This window comes from Pithys albifrons, chromosome 2 (assembly GCF_047495875.1).
Source record: "Pithys albifrons albifrons isolate INPA30051 chromosome 2, PitAlb_v1, whole genome shotgun sequence".
Taxonomy (NCBI): domain Eukaryota; kingdom Metazoa; phylum Chordata; class Aves; order Passeriformes; family Thamnophilidae; genus Pithys; species Pithys albifrons.
Genome location: NC_092459.1, coordinates 80,625,515 through 80,651,643, shown reverse-complemented (window position 1 = coordinate 80,651,643; position 26,129 = coordinate 80,625,515). Strand labels below are relative to the sequence as shown.

Sequence of the window (26,129 nt, the reverse complement as noted above, 5' to 3'; positions counted from 1 at the left end):
AGCAAACCACTAAAATAATCAGGGCCTCAGTGCTGTATCATCAGTATCCTATACTCTTCCCAGCAATGCAAAGCATTTATTGGTACACAGGACCTAACAGGCGAGAGTTGCAGCAAGGAGGACAGCACAGTTCCTGAAGACAGGAAGTGTCTTGGTTACCTCCTTCTGCCTTGACAGAGGCTACATAACACTTGAGAGCTTCTACAAAACACTTAACATTGCATGAAGTAGATTAAGTAGGTGTTTGCATAACTGGCCCTTTTCATTGTAATATAATCAGCTATTGACTCTAGGATCTGAGAGAGCTGGACCATGCTTGTTTACAAGGTAAACAGGTCCTCAGTTATTATGCATTTTCACAACACGTACTTGAGAAAATTAGCAGACAGAAAAAAAGGAGGGAAGAGCACACTCAAATGTATTCCCAGATGAATTCTTTAAATTTAAAAATTGAATAAAACTGATCATATAAAAATTAACAGGGAAAATTAATTTCAGACACAAGTTCAAATTTGTGTTAGTAAGAAAGTAAAAATTAAAATGGTGCAAAATACTCATAGATTTATAGAAACAAAAAGTTAGAACTAACCATCAGATTCTTACAGGAATGAGAAAAACTCTGGGATTCTAGTTTTCAGGCAATACATATTAGAAAGAAATAATATAATAAATTATACTTAGGAGACAAGACATGCATTTTAAGATAATCTCTTAAGCAGAAAAAATTTCATGGTATGAGTCCTTGCTTCACAGAACCAGACATTCATTGCATCACAGAGAAACAGCATAGTATCTCAAAACTTTCCAAAGAAAAAGGGAGGAAAAGGATAAGTTTTCTCAAAACTATGAAAGGCCAGTAACACAAGAAACTGCAAATCTTGATGACCATTTCAATAATGACATTATTCAGTGACTGCCATTACCATCAATACAAAATATACCATATGTGGGGCAAGTGCAGGTCAGAAAGCACTCGACTCGTGCAATGCAAAGCAGCAGGTGTAGCATAGTTCAATAAAAACAAAACATCAAAGTAGCATACCTTTCACAGACTGGAATTTCACTTGAAAAATTGTTCTGGATAGTAATATTTTCTTTCAGAATCTTCTAAATAATTATATTTTTAAAACATGCTTAGACCAGAAAACTGTATTTGTTGACTTCATATGTACAGAGTTGTTTACCTTAAGTGGATTACTTAGAAATTAGGAACATGAGGAGGATTTACATCCTTTTTATCAGTTGCATGCTTTGAGGCTAAGCAGATGGCACACCCCTGCAAGTAAAGTATTCTACAATAATGTAGGGTAGTTTTAGCTTATTTCTTTATATAGCTCCACAGATCACTCCCAAATCCCTGTTTAAAAATTAAGGTCCATTATCTCTATTTTAAGCTGTGAATGAAATCTAATAATCTGCAGCCAACATATAGTGGATCTAATTCACATGAAGTTTGAAATTGTTTTTGTTTATACCCCAAGGTCAACTTAAACATATCCCAACTAGATTTCTAACCAAGGTCCAAAGAGTGTATATACTTTCTTAAGCTTTTGTTTAAATAATTGCCACATGCAAGTATCCAAAAATTCAAACACCATGGTTTCAGCCATGCACCCTAGACAATTCATGTTAGAAGTGGACCTAGTCTGAAATCTTGTTAAACTTTTTATGTAATCAAACAACATGAACTGATTCAAACAAAAGTGTCATGGGGAATGTGTGAGCTTTTACAAAAAAAAAATCACTGGAAATTGCCTGGGACCCAGGATAGAGCTACCATGTGAAATTAGAGATCATTCAAATACTTTTCCTTCCCTTCCTCCAGCTGTGGCATTAAGTCCTAAAGAGATCACTGTTTCCACTATTACACACTGGCTATTCTTGCATGTAACTCTCATAGTCTTTCTCACATGGATATTTTCATTTTGTTTACACTGAATCATGAATATTCTTTATGCCCCAACCATCAGCCTTTTTTTGCTTTAGGAGAGACACAATTCCCTTTTGATTGGCATTTAATTTATATACATGAAATAACACCAATAACAGAAAGCAGAAACAGCCTACTAGTTAGGGCTCTCCCAGCAATGGGGAGCACAGAGAAGCAGTGACTATGAACATAAACCTCCCACATTTCTGAGGAATATTGAGCAAGTATTAAAAATCAGCCACTGAAGATGTGCACTCAAACCTAGGTGCCAATTTTAAATGTTTCATGGTCTTCCAGGATGACTGAAATCATTGTGATTAAAATTTCCCCCACTAGTCAGCCCAGGACAGGCCTTAAAGGTAGAAATATTTATGAAAATGATTTACAGATGTTTTAAAACTTTCTGCCAGCACTCCTACAGAAAGACAGTCTGTGGATCTTTTATCTCAGCGTTCTTTTTATGTATTTCTTATGCAGGTATGAGGAGGATGAAGGAAAAAGAGTAGAAATTCTGATTAGAGTTATTAATTTATAGTTCTTCAAAATGTCTGAGAGAATAACCACAATTTAACTGTTAAATTTAGTTTCTTCAGCAAATGAAAGAAAATACTGTTACAAGTCTGCATAGTTTAGACAGTAAGAACCAAAATGTTATCCCCAAAGTCTCAGAAAATACTTTTCTCTAAAGGATGTTGAGGTGCTGACTATTTAACATCAAAAACTTCCCAAGCAGTGCCCAAATTAGGGAACCACTAGCACGGCTTGAAAGAGCAGTTGGGTACACCACTCTTCAGCATGTAAAAGCATTATCATGTGGGTTATCTGTTGTTCAGACGAAAACATCAAAACTTCAACAGAATTTCCTTCAGAAATGGACAGACAAGCAGCTTTCACTCTCTGACAGTGTTCATAGGCTCTTTCCCAAGAGGTTTTTCAGGTCTCAGCAGCACCAATGCCCTGGGTGTGCTTGCACAGCTTGCTGTGCACCTGCACCACTTACAGGAGTATCACCAGCAGATTCCTGACCTGGCTGTCACACCTCCCGTTTTCACGCTTCAGCTACACCAGTTGCAACCAAACTACTGACACAAATCAAATGGTTCTCCTGTGGATCTTCCCAAGCCAAAGCTGGACTCTGTGGTCCACGAATAACCTCTCCAACTCATTTCTTTACTAGCTGCTGCCTCTGTTTCTTACCTGTTTTTCCTGCGCGTGTTCTGCTAAATCCTCTGTTGCAATGCCAGAAAAAGTTCATTTTTGTGAACTTCCCCCAGACCTCTGAAAAACTCAAGTCAGGGCACTAAAATGGTATAATTGATTTAAACTATACACAGTCTTTAAGGAATTAAAACCCTGGTGTTCAGGATTTCTTAGGGCTTTAAAATAGATATATACAGACAAATTGTACAGATCAGCTCCTTATTTTAAATTCCAATAAAAACCACATAATATTGGACCTACAAGGAAAACCAGCAAACATCAAAAGTTGTGTGATAAACTGAAGTTTACCACTCCTATGCAACAACCAGGGAGACATGAGATTCCAGAGTCTCTGGAGGGTCAAGTCATCAAAACAGCACAGCAGCTTTAACAAGAGGGTGACACAAATACTGTTCTCATATCAGCTTTGTAGCTCATGCAAGATGGATGAGAATTTAAAAAAATATTAGAAAAGGATTCTCAGGAGGGGAAGGAAAATCTGTGGAACATTCAGCAGCACTTTGAACACAGCATTCACAGTATCGCCTTGGCAGTAAGGCATTGCCTCATCTCCTCCTTCTCCAACTGCCAAATCACACAGGGATGGGTAATGAGCGTGGAAAGGGTCACCAGCAGTTTTTCCAAGAATGGAGATAACTGTAAAGAGAGCTTATCCCATGCTGAGTAGCTGCATGTCAGTTATATATGAAACAAAGTTTTTCTATTCTATCTTAAAATAAGATGTTTTCAAAAAATATGGACATTTTGTTAGAAAAACATGCCTTGCTATACCTATAACAATAGCATTGTGTGGTCCTGCTTAGTGTTTGGTTGTATTAAAACAAGGAAAATGATCCCCAGAACAGATTTTTCAGGCTACTTTCAAGATTATCTATATTTCCATTAGGCTCAATTAATGCAAATATGACGATATCTGATTTCTGACTGAGGCAGGCTTTTGTTCAAGATACACTGTTATACTTCCTGACTAGCAACAGGAAACAACTTTCAAGACTAACATTCAAAAATATCTCCTCAAAAATTTTTACCTTTTTCTACATTCCAAGTGCTTTCATGTTTCTCCTTTGTCCTGATGCAATAAAAGTTCTTCCTCTCCAAGAAAGCAAGCTTACTGTGATGGGGTAAACAAGGAACAGTACCAAGATCCCCAAAATTTTTAGGTATTGTAAAGGACAATTGAAAGGCTCCGATCCAGCTCCAGTGCTATCACTCTTTGAGAGAATATTGAAACTCTACAGCTCGGTCATAAGAGAGGCTTTGTTCAGAAGGGTAGGTTTGTTTACAGAGCAGTCAGGCCAAAGCTGAAATCACAGTCCCAGAAATTTACTCCACGTAGAAACCAGCATAAATAGAAATAAGATTCAGTGCTACGTCCCCTGGCCTGTTAGAGCTTCAAAGAGATACAAAGGAGACAAGTGACAGAAGGCCCTTCCCTCAGCTCTTCAACAGCATCAGCACCAGCATAGGCTAATCTCCTGAACAAGGGGTGACACACTCCTACATCATATTTGGAGGACATAAGGCAACAGGCTAGAACACTTTAGACTGTGATGGCCCAAAGACATGGTGCTCCTTATGACAAAGACCCAAACTGGAGGCAAAAATTAATACATGAAAAAATATCTAAAATGCTCTATAAATTCTTCTTTTTGTGTAAAGAATCTTCACATTATTTCACATTCACTAAATGAATTATTCTCATCAAAACTGTGTACCAGTAAGAAGCAAGAGGATGCTAAATTAACATGATTGAAGCATATCTGAGACAAAAATGAGTCATAGCCCTCAACAGAAAGGGAGATTTGGTGCTTGTCATTAAAAGAACAACTGATGGAATTCAGTTTGTATGCCAGAATCAACATTAGAAATTCATTTTTCATACCTGTACCATCTAATATTCATGAGCCTACCAACTGAGCCTTTGGACAGTTTTCAGTGTTTGTTCCTTTAAAAGGTTCACATGCTGTCCCATGGGAATCCTGATGTGTCATAAGTTCCCTTGCAGCAATATCCCAATGACAATTAACAAGAGCTGCAGCCCTTTTAGCTGGTTTGGAAATCTGTCAGCTATAAACCATGAAATATAACAGTCAATTATTGAGACATCTGATAAGTCTCCTGGTTTTTTAAAAAAACTGAGAGTCACTGTGGCCTTAGGACACTTCTGTGTGGCTCAGTGCCAGGTGCAGGTCAGTCAAGTGACTATCACTGTTGGACTACTAGTGCCTGAGAACAGAAAAATTATGAGTTCCCAGTATTCCACTCCTGATATTTCTCAAGTAACTACAACCAAAAGTTGCCACAGATGCCTTGACATTTCCTCTGTACTACACAATTTTAATTAATTGGTTTTTTTCCTGACAATGGACGATGACATGTGAGCCTCATCTGAGGTTTGCTTTGCTTGTTAGGGAACTTAAGAGTGAAATACTGTGGAACATTATTCAAATTTCAAAAGAATATGTTCTACTCTTCTACTCCAAACTTCAGCTTCACATTAGCAAATTTCTCTGGCTTTGTAATAATTTCTCACTTACTACATGTGCCACTAACCATCAGAAAAAGCAAAAGTTTAGAATTCATAGGCCTGGTACAAAGGACTGTTTCATACCGTAAATAGTGAAGCACCTTAATGAGTTAGACCACCACGGCCTTCTACTTTGTGTTTCATAATACACATGCATGTGGGTTCTTATGCTTCTTATTCCAACTTTAAAAAATGCAAATAGATACATAAGATGCAAAATAAAAAATAATAAGAGATTCATGTTTTGAAAACAAATTGTGTTTTTTCTTGTTAAAAGGTCAAACAGTAAACAACTGACTTGAATTTGCTGCTTAAATTGCCAACAGATGATGTAACTGGACGTTCAGGACAAAAGTGACTTATATAAGTGATATTAATCTAATTGTGGAATACCCCAAACTAAACCAGGCGTCTTTGTCCTACTAATTACAGTTTAAAAGTAAACAGTCTAAACATGAGACCTCTGTGGGGCCAAGCATACCCAAGAATTCACAACATCAGCTAGAAGCTAACAGAGTTCTACTTAAAGTGCTGTGATTTATACTAGGGATTTTGAGTAAATTTAATTAGTTTCCTACATTTCAGCAGAGTACATTAAGACCAAATGAATTCTCTCAGCATAAACAGTGAAACAATGAAGAACAAATGAGTCAGACCATTTTCATAAATCAGCTCATGCTAAAATATGTGCTAATGCCAATCTGCACACCAGTTAGATATTACCATGTGTGTACACTCACCAATTTTAATTTAAATTGCCTGCAGTTAAACAGAAAAGGGCAGCAGACCACTGTCATCATTCACATTTGCTATTGCAGTACCACATCTGTAAGGAGCTTCCCCAAATAACTGGATTGTCTAAAATTCTACTCTTATTCCTTTTACTCAAATCACTTGCTGCCTGACACTGATTGAACATATGTAGCCCTCATGTTGGTGAGGAAAAATAGTAGAGGAAAAGCTTCTTTTCAGATTGATAGAGTCCAACAACTTTATTAGTTTCCCACTTACCTTTAAAATAAAATAGAATCATATGGAATTACTAATAATTTGGCACTCTCAAGGGAAGGAAGCTAATCTGAAAATGCTTGAGGCATTCACTGAGTTCACTCCATGTTTTGAAATCAAGATCTCTCCCTGGATTGGATTGGAAGTGCCATAATAATAGCTTATTCTCTTGTTGTTTCATTACTTTCACAACTCTTCCCAAGTCAATCTTCTAATTAATAAAAAGCACTAAAAGACAAGGTTTATTTAAATGTCTTTTGTTACATAAGAATTCAACTGGGCTAAAGAGATTATGTTCTGCAAAGAGCATATTTCTGCACAAAAAAAATATTTCCATGGTGATAATTGATATTTCATTTATTAGCCGTTATGCCCATTTAACAAAACATTCTCACCCACAATTCAATACAGATAGTCATAAGATTTCTTTAATTAAATTTTATCTCATCAAGATTTTTTTTACACTGTCTGAATATTCAATAGAAAGGGCATTTCAAGGCCGAATTTAGAACCTCAAGTCAATTTAATGGGATGACAGGGACAGGAGCTAAAATCAGAAACATTAACTTTTCAGTCTAAAAGTGGAAATCTTGATAATTTACCTAGATGGAAGTAAAATTCAATAAAGAAGTCTAAACAGAACTACCCACCTCCATTTAGCTCTAAAATTAGTTGCCTATCTCATAAAATTACTTGGATAGCCTCTTCTCATTCAGGGATACAGTCTTCTAAAAATATCATTAAATCAAATATTATTCTGGGAGTGCAAACACATTTTACCCCAAATCAAGATTTAAAGAAATATTATATGGAAGAGAATAGAAATATTATCCCCATTTTACATATAAATGCACACAGGTGGATTAAACAACATTTTCAGGGTAATTCCCAAAAGTTTGTGACAGAGCTGTATCTATAGCTATCTTTTCACAATCCCATTTCTTCAGTACAGAGTCATCTCCTTTGAAAGAAATTATGTTTCCAAGGAAGGAAAATCTGAGAAATCTCTCTTACCTGGCAAAAAATGATGCTGCCACCGAGGTGCCTGTAGAAACTTCACTGGCAACATATGTGCTCTGGGAAGCAGGGAAGCTGCACAGGGAGGGTTTGTCTGCATTGTAGCGGTTCAGCGCTGCTTCAGTCAGGCCCTCTCGACTAGTCTCTGTCATAAGCTGAGATATCTGAAGACAAAAAATAAACAGAAGTGTCATCAGCTAAAGCTCACTAGCTGACCCCTCCTAATCCAGGAGTGCCTCCAGGTTGCAGATGGAATAAGAAAGGCATTATATTCACTACATCTTTGCTGCTCTGTGGACAAGCTTATTGCTTCTTCCATGCTAATCTACAGTACTTTAGCTCAGCTCTAACATTGTCTGCATTAAAACTAACAGGATAAATTTATCCTGTCACTAAAAATGTCAGTAATGTCTCTGGCTTTCCATCCATACAGAAAAGAAAGAGTAAAGCATAATGATTGCTTGGTTTTACCTTATGGTATGAGAGAGACAGCTTAGCTCTGAGCAAGATAGTTATATTTTACTTTAGGCGGAAAAAAAAAACCCAAATAAAAATCAACAACATTGGTTTTGCCTTTGTAAACTAACACAACACTAATTTAGTGAGTATTTTTGTTGACCTTTCTCCAGCAAACCCAAATACACAGCATAAGAAGTCCCTTGGGATCTTAGACAATTTATCATCTCCCTGGAAAACTGGGATCATCACTACTCACTTTCATTGGCTTTCTTAAAAGATTTTAAACATCTTATGATTTCATTCTTCTGAGGGCCCATTTAACATCTTTTTCCCTGTTAGGAAGCCTCATGTCAGCTTTTCATTGATTGGCAAAGAATCAAATAGACTTGACTCAGCTCTCCTCAAATCAGGGAAAAGATCCTTTGACTTCAGAGAAAGCTTGGTCAGCTCTAAGAAGCACCTCCTCAAAACTTTGGTTTCAGTTTCTTGTCTTCTTCTGCATGAATTTACAGCAATGTAATGTCATCTACTGTACTTTGTGCAAGTCCTAACAACTTTCCTTTCCTCCTCCCGTCATTTCAACCACAAATAGCTTCTGTTCACCAATGTGTCACAAAACTGTAACACATTCCTTCAAATAACCCTCCCGTGGATGATTGCTAGCAATCATCCACGGCATAGCTTCCTTCTCCCTGCAAAAAGTTTATAAGAGGCAGTCTCTCACCTGCTCAATTTCAGTTTTCATGCTTCTACTTATCACACAATAATAACAGAACATCTTTGTGAGGCAGGTCAACAAAAATACTTGAAATCATTCTGTAGTTCTTTTTCCACTCAGGCTTCCTTTATTTCAGCTGTTAAACATTTCAGTTATTAATGACAAAGTTAAAGAATTGATTTGCATTTGGGAAAGGAAAAAGACATATGATATGGCAACTTTTTTTAGACCAACTATCATGTAACCTTTGTTTCTCTCAGAGAATGGCTACCCATTCTACTATGGCTAAGAAGACAAACTTTATCCTTGTTTTGCATACTTTTAGACCAATCAACTGTATTACTTCAAGAATGGGAATGCTAAAGTAGCCACACCCTATTTTCATGAGGAACCAGTAAATTTGCTGAAAATGCCCCCATCCTGTTAAACCCATGCTGAGCCCTTCTAATTTACAGGATTCTCTACACTGAATGAGCAGTGCACTCAGAAGGCTATAGGTGAAATCCTGGATTTAAATCATCTCATTCTACTGTTAGAATGCAGGAATTTAGGCTGTCTGCCAGGATACCTCCTTGAACTTCCAGTACACAGGCAGACAGTTCTTCAGTGTTCTACATCCACTTAGGGCATCCAAGGCACTTAAATTCACTAAACAATAGTTCCTTAAATATTACATAATTTTTGCTGGCTTAGCTATTTATATTTGCAGTGAGCTAGAAAAGATTCTGTTCTGTCCCCTCAAATTATCCTGAAACCAAATTTATTTCCTTCTTTATTGGGAACTGCTAAACAGACAGATTTTAAAAGCCCTCTCTTCAGAGCTGAGTATACATATAAACCTAACCTCATCTTAGCTCATCCAATTCATACATGTGAAATCAGAATCGATTATCATTAACTAATTACCATTGTTGACAGTGTCACTAGGAAGTGCTACTCCCATGGCCACTAGACAGCAGTTAAGTTGATGAGTTCACATTTCTGAACGGCAATCATGACCTCCCCATCTTCTGTCAAATAAATATTTGCAGCTCCAAATATGAATTTCAACAGAGTGCAGTACATTTCTGCTGGTGTCAGCAGATCCCCTGAAGTTGTAAAATGGTGAGGCTTGAGAGGCATTTCAGCCAACTGCAAAACAGGAAAGGATTTGCGCATCTTGCTATTTGGAACAACCAGAAAACATCCAACATGACATTTCATGTTGATGACATGGTTTCTGTGATTATAGAGACTTTCCTGTGATCCATGTCCACATCCACAAGTCCTTATAATGTGAACAGCACAGAGCAATAAAATGCCAAAGTTATTGTGGATATTGCCCAAAAAGTGTTACTTTCAAGCTTCCTCAGAATCTGTTTAGAGCCTTCATTCCTGAGTTTTTTGAATAACTAGTTCTTAAATACAAGTGCTCCAAAACAATCACTTATCAAAGAAACATAGGATTCTTTTAGAAATATATAAACCAGTTCCTCTACCCTATGCACTCACAGAGAAGTAGATATTAGTCAGAAAATGGAATGCTAATGCTTTTTTAATAAATAGGGATGAAGATCTCATAAAGCCCGTGATTTAGGTCACTTTTCCTACAGTAAAATATAAAGGAACTGAAGAAGAAACTGGAAAAAAATTGAATGTATTTACAAATTCTGTATTTGTGGAGTACCACACTATCCATAGCACTGAGGGGAGAGATACTTATTTTCATAATTGCATGTACAATAGGCAGATGCAAAATGGGGTCATTTCTATATAAATGTAAGCTTTTCAGTACTACTGCTACTTTGTTGTGTGTCCTACACAACAGTCCAAGTACTACAGGAATGATCAACTTCTCCAGCTGCAAGCTGTGAGACATTAGTATGGTACTGACCACCAGAGCCTTCTGGACAGGCAGCAGCTCTCCTTTCTATTCATTCACACCACTTGTTTTGTTGCAGAACACAGGAAGCTATTCTTGACATTGACACTGATGTATAACTTGTGAAAAGCAGCATTCCTGAGAGCCCTCCTAGAGATGCCCTGGATGGAGACTCATAACGCAGTGTGTTGGACTAGTTAAACACTCTCTTCATCCTGAGGGTCTAGCAGTACTGCCTGGTTCCCTCACTGATGCTGGCACACTTCCGGGACAAAAAAGAAAATCTGTTTCTCAGCATGAAGCCGCTCAGAACTAAACTCTAAATGTGCATCTATCTGTCCTTGAGCTCCTTTGATTTACTCTTTTCCTCAACACGGACACTTTGTAGTCAACAGTGTATTACAGGGATACTAAAATGGGAACAAACCTTGTTTCACCTAACATAAGACATAGAAAAATCAAGACAAAATAAAAACTGGCTTAAACCATGGTCCAGAATTTCCTAATGTAGAAGTTTTCTCCAGTTTTCATACTTTATTACTTTCTGCCCATGTGGGATTTCTCAACAGTAAATGTCTCCAGAAGCAATGAAAGCTGAAATATTCCGTTGAATTTCAAACATTCTCCAATTGCTAATCTAGAAAGCTTACAACACCAGTGGGTGTTACAAAGGTGAAAGCCCAGAGAAGTACCTTGTGATACTTCAACACCCATAACCTCTAACAGAACAGATTTTGTCCGAACAAGTTCAAGTCACTCTGTTGCCATCTTTTCTTTATATGCCTTTGGTCATGTAGCCAGTTGAGATGAAAGATAAAGATGGTGCTACACCAAATTCTGGGCCCAGCTGTGAACCTTTTAGGCATCCAGTACTTTTCAGAATATTGTTTATACCCCATGACTTTGTACAAGTGGGTTCCTCACTAGATGTGTGCCCACAGCATTTGACTAATAAATCCTCATCTACTCACAAATTTCAATACATATACATAAAGTGGAAAGAAGTCTAGACAATTCATATATCCAGAGACTACTGACTTTAAGTCACTTATTTTGCATTTCTTTCTTTTGCCTGATATATTGGAGAGTGTAGAAATCATTCCAACTATCAAACCGAAGTGAAGAGTGAGCTTTGGAGGTAATCTTACCATCTCATTTATTCTGTCCTCCAGTCACAGTAACAAATTACCCCTTCCTCTTCTGACATTGCTCACTGAAGTTCACACACACAAACTCAAGTAAATCACCCAGAATATATCAAGTATTTAAGGGAAGACACTCATAGAACAGACATTTCCAAAGTTCTTAGAGAATCTGGTTTTTCCTTTCCCAGTTTCAAAGACATAGTTGAAAATTACACTTCAAGTATTAACAAACTCACTTTTTTTTTCCACACTAATGTATGCCTGACAAGCAGAGTTCATGTAAATCTGCCTCTTTAGTGTCACCATCTCTCTTCTTAGATGCTGTTTCAGTATTTAAGGGGGAAAATACTTGATTCCTAAATTATCTTCCACTTCTCTGTGACTAACCATATAGCACATACAAGACGTTTAAGATCAGTTAGTAGGACATATATTGAGAAATTCCTTTATAAAATTGTTGGCAGCACACCACTGCCTGGACAAGAAACAAAAAGACAAAGCATGAAACAAGGCAACCTTTCAGGCCCCAGCAAAAGCCTTTTAAGTGCATGTGGAACAAGACAGACATCCCTCCCAAGGCTCCATTTTTTTCTCCTGTCTCATAAATGCAAGGCATCTATTAACTTCCTCTTTCCCTGTTTTCTAACAGTATACAGCAAGAGCTGGAGATAGATCATGATTTAAATTCCCTACTTCATAGGAAAAAGATGGTTCTGCAGTTAAACCACAGGTGTCAGCCAGGCTAGATTCTCTTCCTATTCCAATTACAGTCTCTCCGTGCATAAGACTTGCCATCATTCAGTATGAGGTTAATTATATTTACATAAGGGTGTCTTATAGCCAAGCTCATTAGTGTTTCTAAAGCTCCTAACTGAGGACTCCCAACTGAAATTACTGTTCAAATGGAAGTTAGCATTTATGAAAGATGTGAAACATCCATTGCTGTAGAGGCAGTGAAGCTTTCAGGAACAACCCCAAAATCTAGTTACCATCAGTAACTGATGAATGAATGAGATGCACAGAAATGTGTGAAATATATCCACGTCTGAAGCTAAATTCAAAATACAAATCTGTGTTCAAATTCACTATAAAGCAATTCTCAGTGTCCAGAGTTCCTAACCTCAGGAGGGAAGCTCACCAGTAAGAAGAAACTGAAGGTAGAAAGCTCTCTTTCATAAATGCACATACACTCATGAATGACTTCTTTGGCAATCCACTCTTTACTCACAGCAGCACTGAATATTCTGACCAATAAATACTGATGAAATTACTTCCTGGGTTATTTTAGACACCAAATGTCTACATTAACCAAGAGAAAGGTTCTTCTTAAAGACTCCCCTTTCAAAGATGAGTTGAGAGAAGCCCTAAAGGATATGGTGTCCCAAAGCTTTAGCATACAAAAAAAATAATGAATTCTTATAAAGCTGTTTATAACACAAAATTAACAGCTTAATAGCAAGTTTTCCATTACACACAATCAGGTATCTGGCTGTTCTAAAAATATTAATCTTTTAACTTCTGTCCAACTTTTTTTGCTTCTTCAGTTTACTCTCAGTCATAACAAGATAAAGTTATTCTTCCTGTTTGGCTCAAGAAGCCTAGTTTCTGGTCCATGGGAGTGATGAAACAAGCACTGGGAGATGCAACTTACAGTAAGTACACCATTCACATGTATTTCTTCTGACATATGCATAGAAAACCAAACCTTTCCCAAGAACTAAGCAGCCCTGGTTTTCCTGGGCTTGACCCACTAATCCTTAAAGATAAAGCAAGACTAATTTACAAACTAATTTTGAAATCTGGAAGAATTCCTCCACTTTCTTTAGCAGGTTTGCTCTCTGATGTGACAAAACAGTGGATTGTAGAATGAGATAAAAATCAGTAAGCTACCAGCTTTGCAGCCACTAAAACTGTCAGTGGAATTACAGTAAATTGCCTATAGGAAGCAGCATCAGAAAACAAATGGAGCAGGAGCTGACACTACTTGAGTCTCTCCAGAAGGGAGGTTAATGAAGGAAATACTGGAGTTCTACCTCACCCAGAGAAGGCATCCCTCAGCAAGGGAATTTATCAATAAGTAGCAGGCCCTCTTCCTACAATTTGGCTATTTTTTCTGAGCCCCTCTGGTAATACTGTTCATTGCTTCTGCCTAACATGGAAGTTCTTCATTAAGCTCTGTGCAGTAACAAAAAAGTGTGGCATAAATTTATGTTTGGTAGCCTTCAAAGGACAAGGTAACAGCTGGAATTCACTGTTCTCAGTACCATAAAAAAAAAAAAAAAGTGGATAGTTTGACATTTGCTATATTCATTTTTTGTAATTTTATCATGTATTGGGGGAGGTAAACATGTGAAAATAGGAAAGGAAAATAATAAAGGGTCAGTTTCAATTATCATTGATAATACAGCTTCAAATGCTTTGACCTAAGTCTCGTAGAGGATTTACTGAACTACCAGTAAACTGAAGTGGGATTTTACAGGCTGAGAGGTAGAAAAAAATAGGAATCTTGTGCTGCCCACACAACTATCAAATTATTAATGTATCCTTCACAGGGCAGAAAGGAACAATTACACCATAGAATCAGAGCAACTTGACAGTGGTCGTGATTTGTTAAGGCAGTCATCTTTTAATGCACCACAGAATATCAAGGATGTACTATGCACCTCTCAAAAATCTGACTACAACAGAGGAAATGTTTAAGGAATTATTCAGGACAAAATTCACCTTTAGGAAAAATAATTCTGAAACAGCAGCAAGTTCCTGTAGCTAAGTGCACTGGCATAATCTTACAGCATCTTGCCATTTGATTATGACCTTTTTCTCTCACAGTAAAATACCAAGCTGCTCTCTAGCCAGAGATCACTGCAACTGCTGATACATTCTGTTTGCACAAGGGCAAGACAGCAGATCCTGACAGTCCCTTCCTTGTCAAAAGAATGTGTTCTACGAGAAAGAAGCTGAAAAAGGACATGCATAATGTCTGCTGTGTTCAGACTCTTTCTTGGATGTAGACTTATTGAATGCTGCTTAGCAAAGGCAACTTGCTATTCCTTGTAAATGCTGAACTTCTAGGGAGGATCTTCAAGCACCCTTTGCTTCTGCTTTAAGGAAATTTGCACATAACACCTGAAATATTGATCTAGCAGAAGGGGCCACTGTAACAGCACAGATTATGTCTAAATGCAAAACAATGTATCTTAGAAAGAGTGAGGATTTTCAAAGAGGGAATCAGTGGCATGGCAAAAATGCTGATTATGTTTTGTATTTAATAAGAGTTGAAATGTATTTAGCATAAATTATGTTTACTTAAAACAAAACTTAGTTACCATGACAGCACGTAGAGCTTAATTACAACTTCCAGCTTCCTGCTGTCCAAAAGAAGGATGACCTTTGACTGTTGCGGCCCCCTCTGATATCCCTCTATAAAACAGATAATTGCTCTTCTTGTTGGTTTTATTATTATTATTATTATTATTATTACGACTACTATTACACAAATCCAGTTCACTTGTCAGCATAGATGAAATCCAAATTTTCTCAGGCATGGACACACCCCTCCCATCAATGCTTATATGATATATTTAGTTTATGTCACACTCAAGAGCCCATTAAATGAAATATTTTGCCACAAATCACTGAATGTCTCAAAATCATCTACTTAGAGGCTGATCAGACACCCAAATCATGGTGGATTTCTCCACTGTAAGACATTTTCTTCCAATTCTTACTCCTAAGAGTTCTGCCTTCCAAAAGAAGGTGGTTGGTTGGTTGGGGGTTTTTTCCAGCTGGATCCTTTGAGTCTATGAAGCCTGAATCATCCAAGAGTACTATTCAAAGAGCTGGCTGATATCATCAGGACACCTTGCACAATGATTTTTAGAAATGAGTCTTGGAAATCTGGAGAGGTCCTGATGGATTGGAAACTGGTAAACACTGTCCAAATTTTCAAAAAGGGTAAGAGGAATGACCCTGGTAACCACAAGCCTGTCAGTCTCACTTCAGTGCCTGGTAAAGCATGAAGATTATCCTGGGAGTTATGGAAAAACACCTGAATGACAACACAGTCATTGGTCATAGCCATTACGGCTCTGTGAGGGAAAAGTCCTGCCTGTCAAACCAAATTTCCTTTTATGACAAAGTAACCCACCTGGTTTATCAAAGGAAGTCAGATGATGTAATCTTTTTGGATTTCAGTAATGCTTTCCATATTGCCTCTCATGGGATCTTCTGGACAAAGTGTCCAGCACACAGCTGGATAAACACATCATGTGGTGAGCAAGCATCTGGCTCCTGGGTCAAGCACAGAGGATAATAGTGAATGGGGTGACATCAGACTAGCAACCTGTCACTAGTGAGGTTCCACAGGGCTCCATTTGAGGGCCAATTCTCTTCAACAACTTCCTATCAACTTGGATTCATCATTCAAAGGAATACTAAGTACATTTGCTGATGATACCAAATCTCTACTAATCTCTTCCCAAAGCACCCCAGGATACCATGGGCCCTCCTGGCCATAAGGGCGCACTGCTGGCTCATAGTCAAGTTGCCATCCACAACCTCTTGACTCCCTTAAAGTCAGAGAGGCTCTGCAGAGAGATTGGTAATCACCAACCACATGAAATTTAACAAGCGAAAGTGCAGGATTCTGCATCTGGGATGGGGCAGTCCTGGATGTACATACAGACTGGGGAATGAGAGGCTTGAGAGCAGTGCCATGGAAAGGGACCTGGGGGTCCCAGTCAATGGCAAATTCAATCTGAGTCAGCAGTGCCATGGCGGCCAGGAGGGCCAACCATGGCCTGGGGGGCATCAGGCAAAGCATCGCCAGCCGCTTGAGGGAGGGGATTGTTCTGTTCTGCTCTGCTCTGCACTGGTGTAGCCTACCCTTGAACATTGTGTGCAGTTTTGGCTGTCACGACATAAAGATATTAAGTTGTTATAAGGTCCAAAGAAGGGCAACAAAGATAGTGAAAGATCTAGAAGGGAAGCCGTTTGAGGAGCAGCTAAGGTCACTTGACTTGTTCAGTAGGAGAAAAGGAGACTGAGGGGAGACCTCACAGCAGTCTACAACTTCCTCACAAGGGGAGGCAGAGGGGCAGACACTGATCTCTGTGGTGATCAGTGACAGCACCTGAGGAAATGGCTTAAAGCTGTTTCAGAAGAGGTTTAGGTTGCATATCAGGAAAAGGTTCTTTACCCAAAGGGTGGTTGGGCACAGGAACAGGTTCTCCAGGGAAGTGGTCATGGTACCAGGCCTGAGTTGAAAAACCATATGCATAATGCTTTCAGGCACACATGTGGTTCTTGGGGTGGTCCTGTACAGGGCCAGCAATGGAACCCAACTTTTGTGGATCCCTTCCAAATCAGAATATTCTAAGATTTTTGATTTTTTTTAAATATATGCTGTATTTGCCATTGTAAATAATGGCCCAGTTTTCTCAGTCATCCAGTATTGTCCCTCTTACTTTCACTCATTCACTCAGTGCAAATTGTTGGTAACACAGAATCATTATGGTTGCAAGAGACCTCTGGAAATCATCTTGTCCAGCCCCACTGTCAGGGCAGGATCACGTAGAGAAAGTGACACAGGAACACATCCAGGTGGGTTTTGAATGTCTCCAGAGAGGGCGACACTCCATGGCCTCCCTGGGCAGCCTGTTCCAGTGCTCTGTCACAGTCAACATAAAGAAATTCTTCCTCATGTTGAGATGAAACTTCTTGTGTTTTAGTCTATGGCCATTGCTCCTTGTCCTGCCACTAAGTACCACCAAAAGGGTCTGGCACCATCCTCTTGGCATCTGCCTTTGAGATATTTATATGCATCAATGAGATCCCCTTCTCAGTCTTCTCCAGACTAAACAGGCCCAGCTCCCACAGTCTTCCCTCATAGGAGAGGTGCTCCAGACCCCTGATCATCTCTCTGTGGCCCTCCACTGGACCATTTCCAGTAGCTCCTTGTCTTTCTTGTACTGAGGAGCCCATATCTGGACACAGCACTCCAGATGTGGCCTCACTAGGGTTGAGAAGAGGGGCAGGATTAACTTCCTTGACCTGCTGGCCACATTCTTCCCAATGCACCCCAGGATACCATTGGCCCTTCTGGCTGTGAGGGCACACTGCTGGCTCATAGTCCAAGGCTCCAAGGTCCTTCCAGCAAAGCTGCTCTCCAGCAGGTCAGCCCCCAACCTGTACTGATACTTGGGATTACTCCTCCCCAGGTGCAGGACCCTGCACTTGCCCTTGTTGAACCTCATTAGGTTTCTCTCCACCCAGTTCTCCAGCCTATCAAGGTCCTGCTAAATGGCAGCACAGCCTTCAGGTGTACCAGCCACTCCCTCCAGTTTTGTATCATCAGCAAACTCCCTGAGGGTGCATTCTATCCCTTCAACCAGGTTATTGATAAACAAGTTGCCTAAGACTGGATCCAGTATTGATCCCTGGGGAACACCACTGACTACAGGCCTCCAGCTGGATTCTATTCCACTAATCATGACCCTCTGAGCTCTGCCATTCAGTCAGGTCTTGACCCAACTCTCTGTCCATTTATCTAACCCACATTTTCTTAGCTTACATATGATGACATTATGGAAGACACTGTAAAAAACCTGCTGAAGTTGAGGTAGATAACACCCACTGCTCTCCTCTCATCGACCTGTTCTGTGTCTACATCATAGTACTGTATCTAGACCAATAGAAATCAGTATAAAATCTGAAATAGTACCAATCAAGCCTTCTTCTTGCTCCCTCATTTCATTTGGATATGTTTTTTAAGCAGAAAAATAAACAGAAATAAAAATAATAGAGGAAGGGAAATGAAATTATCTGAAACATTCAGGATAGAAAATATGTAACTTTGCATGAACTCAACCCTCATGCAGAAGTTGAAGATTCTAGTCTGCGGTGCTCCTTTAGGCTCAGTGACACAGCATGCAAATTTTATCTATTGGCTACTATTTAATTATCACTTAATTACTTTCTGAAAGCTAAGGCGTCTACCTTATTGCATACCCACAAGAGATATCAGAACTACCTTTCTCAATACCCTCAATGTTTCCTGATGTCCATTCGGGATCATACCAGCCTTTGCTATTCCTCTCCAAGGAAGCTACAGGCCAGATAGCAATCCCAGAGTGTAAATCTGCTCACCTCCCTTATCCCAGAGGTCCCTCAGCAAAGCAGACTCCCCATAGGCAGACCACTGCAAGGCTTTGAGCCACTCCTTGTGAGGAAAGCAATAAAACACCATCATCTAGGCCTACATACACTACTCATTCACAAAGCCCCATCAGCTGAGCCCCTGCTGACAGAACAGCAATGCAAGGTTTCCCAGCAGGCATATTCCCATACTGACTCTGCAAATGAAAAATGGGAACACGAGCTAGCAAAGAGAGGTTCTGCTCTCAATTTTGTGCCCCTAAGCACTATAACAATGAAAAAAGACACTGTGCAGCAGCACAATAAAACTGCTTCCTTTCTCGTCAAGAACATGACAATAGCACAGCAATCTGTGGGAAGGCTGTGGCTGCCTCTAGCTTTCAGAAGTTTTTTTTTAAATCTGATTTTATGAAGTTGTTAATTCTCTTAATTACCTGTGTATCTTGCTGCACTATAAAGCTGTGCAGCTGGAAATTAATTGGATGTTTTTCTACTATGACTTATTCATTATCAGATTAGTAACATTTTACAGGAGAAAAGGCTTTTCTTTTGTGTGGCTCAGTTAAAGTTGATTTCATACATCCAGATTCAACACTTGCACTGTAATTCCTTGTTGCATCAGCTACCTTTTGAGTCCTCAGCATCCAGGCTAATTGTGCTAAAATAACTAGTGCAGCAATGAGGAGTGCGTGCAGACTACAAAAGGTGAGTACATCTGACTTCTGTCTGTACACATGTACTCAGGAGGCAGCAGCTACATGAAGGGGCTGCAGTTTTGAAGCTGAGGTACAAGTCTCTCTAGTTCACTGTTTCCAGGAGTAACACACTGGTTATGAAACCAGACTTTGATTTCTCTGATCAGTTACTAACTGCCAGAAATGTCAAGACATTATAACAAGCCTAAATCTTGCTGTAGCTGTTTCCCTATCACAAACAACAATCTATGAGCCACTGACCTTTGCCTTGTCAGTTGACAAGAGCAGCTCTAGAAGCCACCAGAGTGTGTCAGCATGTGGGCTTAACAAAAATGGCATTATTGACCCAGAAAGGAACTTCCTTCTGTAGCTAGCAAGTGAGTAAGGAATAAATACCACAATTAGTTTTTCCACACATAGGTGTATGAACCAGATCATTAGTCTTTATTTCAAAGACAAATGGTCCAATTCTACCAAGAATATATCAGGAGAGAGAACTACTTCATTTCCAGTATGAAAAAAATAAATCTGACAGGCTTAGAGATTCCTGCAATGATTACTGCAGAAGAATGTGGCATAGTGCAAATTCAGTCCACACGCATAATCACCTCAAGATCAGACCTTTTTGGGGTGATGAGATCAGTACACATCTGATGATTCTTTTACCAAACTGCCCATGGAAACACGCATGGGTTTGGCCCCCAGGAATCTAGAATATGCCTTGAATCTATTTGAAAATTATTATCATTCCAGTGGCTTCCCCATCAGAAAGAAATTATGAATATCAGCTTTTCTATAAACTGCTGCCAAAGGTTTAATTAGTGCTGGCACATACCACAACAATACAAATTGTTTTCTCTGTGTGTTAGATCATAAGACCATCAGTAATGTAACCTTTTTATAAAGGGAGAAACCAGAGGACTTGAACCTTGCATGAGGCATGAACTTTTGAGCAAATACAAAAGAGTGGCTTGTGGAGAAGAGTCATTTAGAAGATAGGCATATTTTGGAAGTAGCAATATAGAAGTCTGGGAAATTTAAGTTGAAAGAGACAGAAATCTTTCTCAACTCATCAAATATTCTAAGCTTGAAGATTTGTTCTGTAATATCCTTCTCCATACATTTTCCTGAATCATCTTCACATAGAAATACTTTTTAAAAACTGATTAAATACAAGCTAATCTCTCAACTCTTGTGACAATACTAACTAACTGACATTGTGTGAGGTTATGAGGGCACAGGCACTGAAATAAGTTCCTGTGCTAAGTCCTAACAATTGTCCACATACATGTACTTTGTCTGTATCAAACTCAGAGTAATAATTTATCTTAGAAACACTTTTCTAGAACTAAGTCAAAGAAATCAAGTCAAATTGTCTTGAATTTTCTATAAAGTATGAACATGCATTCACAGTTACTGTGTATTCGTAAGCTTCCTAAAAAGTGATCAAGCTGATCTAAGTCCTAAGACTTAGATTAGGGCAGGATAGTCAGACAGGAGCCACCATGCAACCTTGAATGCAGAGCTGCTCAAAAGTATGTTCAGATGGGTTCAGTGAGGCTAAATGTAAAGCAGGTTAGTGGCTATTACTTGGTCCCAAAATGCACTGAGGATGTGCAGAAGTGGAAACATAAGAAATACCAACAGAATGGTGTTGCAAGGAAGGCACTTTCAGGGGCTGAATTCCATACAGAAAAGCCTCAGAACTGTGAGCCTCCCACTTGCCTAGGAATCCTTCTTATTTTATTCCTACAAGAAGAGAGGTTGATACACTATTCAGAAGTCAACAAAACACCTTTTCAATGCAATTACCTTTCAAGACCTTGACACCAATCAATATTTCAACTCAAAAAGGATATCATGTTCCTCTTTTCCCATAGAGAACCAATATTTAGCCTCAACTTCCACGCTGAAAACTTCCACCTTTGCAGTGAATTCCACAAACGTAAGGCACCACCTCACAACATAACAGTCATGCTTGTCTGCATTGCCCTTTAGCTTTGTGTGGGTCCCTTCCCCTTTTTTGTCCTTACATAAATAGTCCTTTGCAGAAGTTACGTATCAGCAGGAGTGACCTCTATAAAGTTAACAAGGTTCATCTTTCTAATCTCTGTCAAAATACATGAACACTTCTTTCATGTTAATAATAAAAATGTCCTGCTAAAGTTTTAAAATTAGTCTTTGACAGCAACAATCATAATTTTTAACAGGAATACCATGAAAAGAATTCAAAAGGTGCCAGAAGAGCCTTCAAATGAGTCCAGTAGTTGGACAGAAACAGTTCCTTCCTGCCCTGAAGGTAAATGCCTTAAGTCATACATCAGTTGCCCTACAACCTCAGTTTGCACAGCTACAGCTGTTAGTAGTAGTCATAGAAATCATTCAGCTATAAGCATTTAACTTGGAGGCTGCTTCCTGGGGTGTATTCCATGGGGTGAAAAGGTGCTCAGTTACACTACACTATTTGCTCTAGATTTACGGCCCCATCAGCTAATGAAAGCAGAAAGCAGAGGAGCACATCCTCAACTAAACACCAAATTAAGTTCTGCTGATGCATATTGGAAATTGTTAGTAAGTAGGCCTCTCTCTCTTCTGGTTCCCTTTCAGTGGCACCAAGGGTCAACTTGTGACCATCAGGCCACACACTTGCTATGGTACTCTGCTGAATGGGATGGATCTTTCATGCATGGCACCAAACAGCCTCAGCTTTCTACATACACTCCTAGACTAATTCTATCTTGCAAACTAATCATGTTTTTGTCTGCTCTCATTTGCTGCAACTTCTATCATGTTGTCCATCCAAATTATTTGTTGCAGCTGGCCTTGTGTGATTGGCAAGCCTTTAAGGGATACAAGCTGAGCACAGTTTTTCAGGCTCTAACTCAACGCTACATTATCTGAAGCTGACCTACCATTTAATTCAAGTGCACACAATGATCTTTCCCTGGTATATGCAAATTGCATTTTCGTTTGCAGGAACCATCATGATCCGTCTTCACTGTGACAGCTTTACACTACTAAGATGACACTCCCACATTTCCCCTTAGGGCCCTTGTACACTGAGAACTTTAAACGTGCTAACTGTCCATTCTCAGCTGGAATTTCATGCACATTTTCTTGTGGACTGAGTAATTAATACCAACCTCCATCCCCATTCACCAGCTAAATAACGTCAGATGAAGAACAATATCTTCTTCTCATCAGTGATTTTAGATGAGTCTTTCTAGACAATGCTGGGATATAACTGGTGGGTTTTTTTTTTCAGGTGCCATTAAAAAAGAAAATCAGTGATCTGTTTGGAAGATATAAACTACAGACACCCATACTCTTAAAATTGTACAGTTCTAAAAAATTAATTATAGAAAGGAAAAAGCACAGGTCTTAGTCTGACTGTGTACTACAGCTCTTCCTGAAAAGGCAGGACAGGAAACAACTGAACATACATAACCTGCAGCACTAGCAAACAATCATTTCTCAAGAGATGATATTCTTTCAAATTCCATCAGTATAGCCTATCATGAGGATTTTGAGTGGACATATAATAAACTGATTCATCAGAGATTATTCTCCACTAAAATGGAATTCAGATCAAACCAAGGACAGACTCCACAGAACTTTAATGATCTTGTATGATTTGCTGTCTAGGAGAAGGGTTGCTAAAGACAAATACAAGCTAGTCATATGCAAAGTCTTATGCATCTTACCACCTAGTGCATGTAACTCTGGAATGCAGTGCACACAGTAAATACTGCCAATTATTTACTCTTTACTCATAGTTAAGTAACTTACTCACAGTACATACACAGTATGGTACTGCAGTTTTTGTTATAAATTATTGCCTGTCTCTGTAGTGTATTCATCTCCAGTAGACTTATACTTTGTGCATTGTCTAAGATGGTCCTGATTTTCTTGGGTTTCATATCTTGCAGGCTTATTATTTCCTAATTTTTACTACTAATATTTGCTAATTTTTATTACTGTCTGAAAGTATCCTGTCAAGTCTTATAGCTACATTTATTTATTTCTCATTTAAGTCAGCCTAAATAAAATTCCAGTGGCATTCCTCTACTTATTTTTCCTTTTTTATCTGTTTTTTTAAACACAGTGACAAAGAATATAAAGTTTCTACATACGACACAAAGACAACAAGTCACTAACCCAAGGAGTTTGCACAATAAACTAAACCGACAAAATGCACTTCACTAGTGATAAAGATAAATAGTGATTAAAATTAGTGAATGAGCAACTGATTGATATTTTTCATACGCAAACAGCAAAATTATATTAACTGGTCCCTTGGGAAGATGACTGATCCACAAAAGATTTAATTAAATGCATTTAATGAAGTCCAAATACAACCACAAAAAAATGATGCATCATCTGAAATGATGCCTGAACTCTAGTAAATCATTATGAACTGTAATAAATGTCTCATTGTTATCTTCAGAGAATTTTCATTTGTTTTGAATTTTTTCACAGCAATTTGTGTAGTGGGTTTGCAATGGAAAAATTTCAGAAGTTACTTTTAAATTAGTTTTCAAAAGGAGCTCTTTATTTTTATTATTTTTAATAGAGAATCATGGACTGATTTGCTGCCCCACAGGGACATGTCAAAAGAAGGATCACTGACTACATATCAGTGAAAGTGCAGTGCTGTAGTCTGTATAACTGAAGAAAAAAGTCTCACTGTCTCTTCACAAGGTATTTTTTAGGCATTTACTAAAAGTCAACTTGCACAGTCATCTACACTAGGACAAAGGGAATACAAGACGGCCTTGAACTAGCTCAAAAAATGTACAGCACCATTGCACACGCAGGAAAATAAAGCACCAAGCCTGAAACACTTCTAGAAGCGATGCTTACTGTGTATTTTAAAGAGGGGGTGAAACATTCCCCCTCTGTGTACTCAGTTTTTTAGTATCAGAAGAATGGCACAGTCACCAAAAGGAAAAAGTATGATGCTGCTCTGTCACCAGTGGAGTGACCTTGACTTCAGATCAGAATCTATTTTGAAGTTTACCAGCAATTTGTTTTGGAAAAGCAGCTGAGGAATCTTTCCTAGATGAAATTAAGCGGAAGAAAAAGATCTGTTTGTGTATGTATATTCATAAATACATGCCTACACAAATAAAGAAACAGATTCAGGATGCCCAAAAAAATCAGAAGTGGAAAGAATGTATTTACACATGAAACCATTAAAATCTCCATACTATTTATGCATCAAACAAAAAAAAATCTGGCATAATTCTACAAATATTTTCCACTACTAAGTAGGTCTGTTCACAAAGGCCTCAGAAGCAGAATCCATGTATAGCACATGCAGACTAGCCCTGCAACCAACCCAGAGGACTAGAACTCCAAGATATCCATCCCTGCATAGTGTCCTCAAGAGACAGTGGGTTTCACTCACACAGGGTTCAGACTTGCACAACAGGAACAGGTGATTAAAAGAAAAAAATTGCTGTTTACAGAAAAAAAATTATTATTGTTTCAAAACTCAATTTTCCAGCAGAAAATCATTGTGTTTGGTTCCTTAGGAGAAAACAGAACATTGTAGAAGAACAATAAGATTTTAATATTCATTTGAACTACTTTCATTAAGGCAGAAATTAAGGCAGAGTAAACAACAGGAAAGATATATCCTGGGCTCAGGAACTTTTGGAAAGAATATGTTTCAATGATGCTAAAACCTAAAAACTTCAGAGGTCAATTTAAAACTTCTCCAGTCTTTTTCTTTCCCAAGGGCATGCTTTCAAGTGAATCCCTCTAAAGCAAAGTCCTTATTTACAAGTTCCTTTTCTTCTCAGAAAGCACAGTAGCAGCTTGTTGTGAAAGGCAAAGTGTATGAACTCTGTGCAGCTGATAAAAATTCCAACTCAAGCTGTATTTGAAGATAAAAAACTATCAACCAACAAGATATTTTTAGTGAGTCCCTTCTGTTACCAACATTTTCCCAAATTGTTCTGAACCCTTAAAATTTCTGTGTTTCATAATCCAAATCCACTCTGATATTGATTCTTTCAGGCAGGCACAGAAAAATCCAACCTCAACATATGAAATGACAAGATGGCACTTTTTGTCCTGAGTGTAACAGGAAAAAAAGTTATTTTCTTAACTGTTCACAAACTGCATAGCAGCCATCTCAGGCATATCCTTCCACCCTGCTGTATATCCCCTTCTTAATATGTAAAGTGCAGCACAATAAAATGTGTTTCCTCCCTCCAAATGCTTTTGATCATTTTATAGACAGGGACTTTAAAGTCTGCAAAATACTATTATACAGTTACCACTTCAGCTGAGTTTGTTATACCTTTCCTGGTAAAATTTCATTTTTTTTCCCACTTCATGCCTATGCAACATTTAAAAACTCTTGGAAGCAAATTCTCTAATCAC

At 38.5% G+C, this 26,129-nt stretch overlaps 1 protein-coding gene across 1 annotated transcript in view; it reads right to left on the bottom strand.

Moving 5' to 3' along the window:
• The window catches only part of KIF26B (kinesin family member 26B), a 287,900-nt gene that overhangs the window by 162,039 nt on the left and 99,732 nt on the right, over positions 1 to 26,129 (bottom strand). The window contains exon 4 of the mRNA XM_071575037.1: positions 7,701 to 7,867. Coding sequence (XP_071431138.1) covers positions 7,701 to 7,867 — 167 coding nt within the window. The remainder of the gene's footprint in view (positions 1 to 7,700; positions 7,868 to 26,129) is intronic.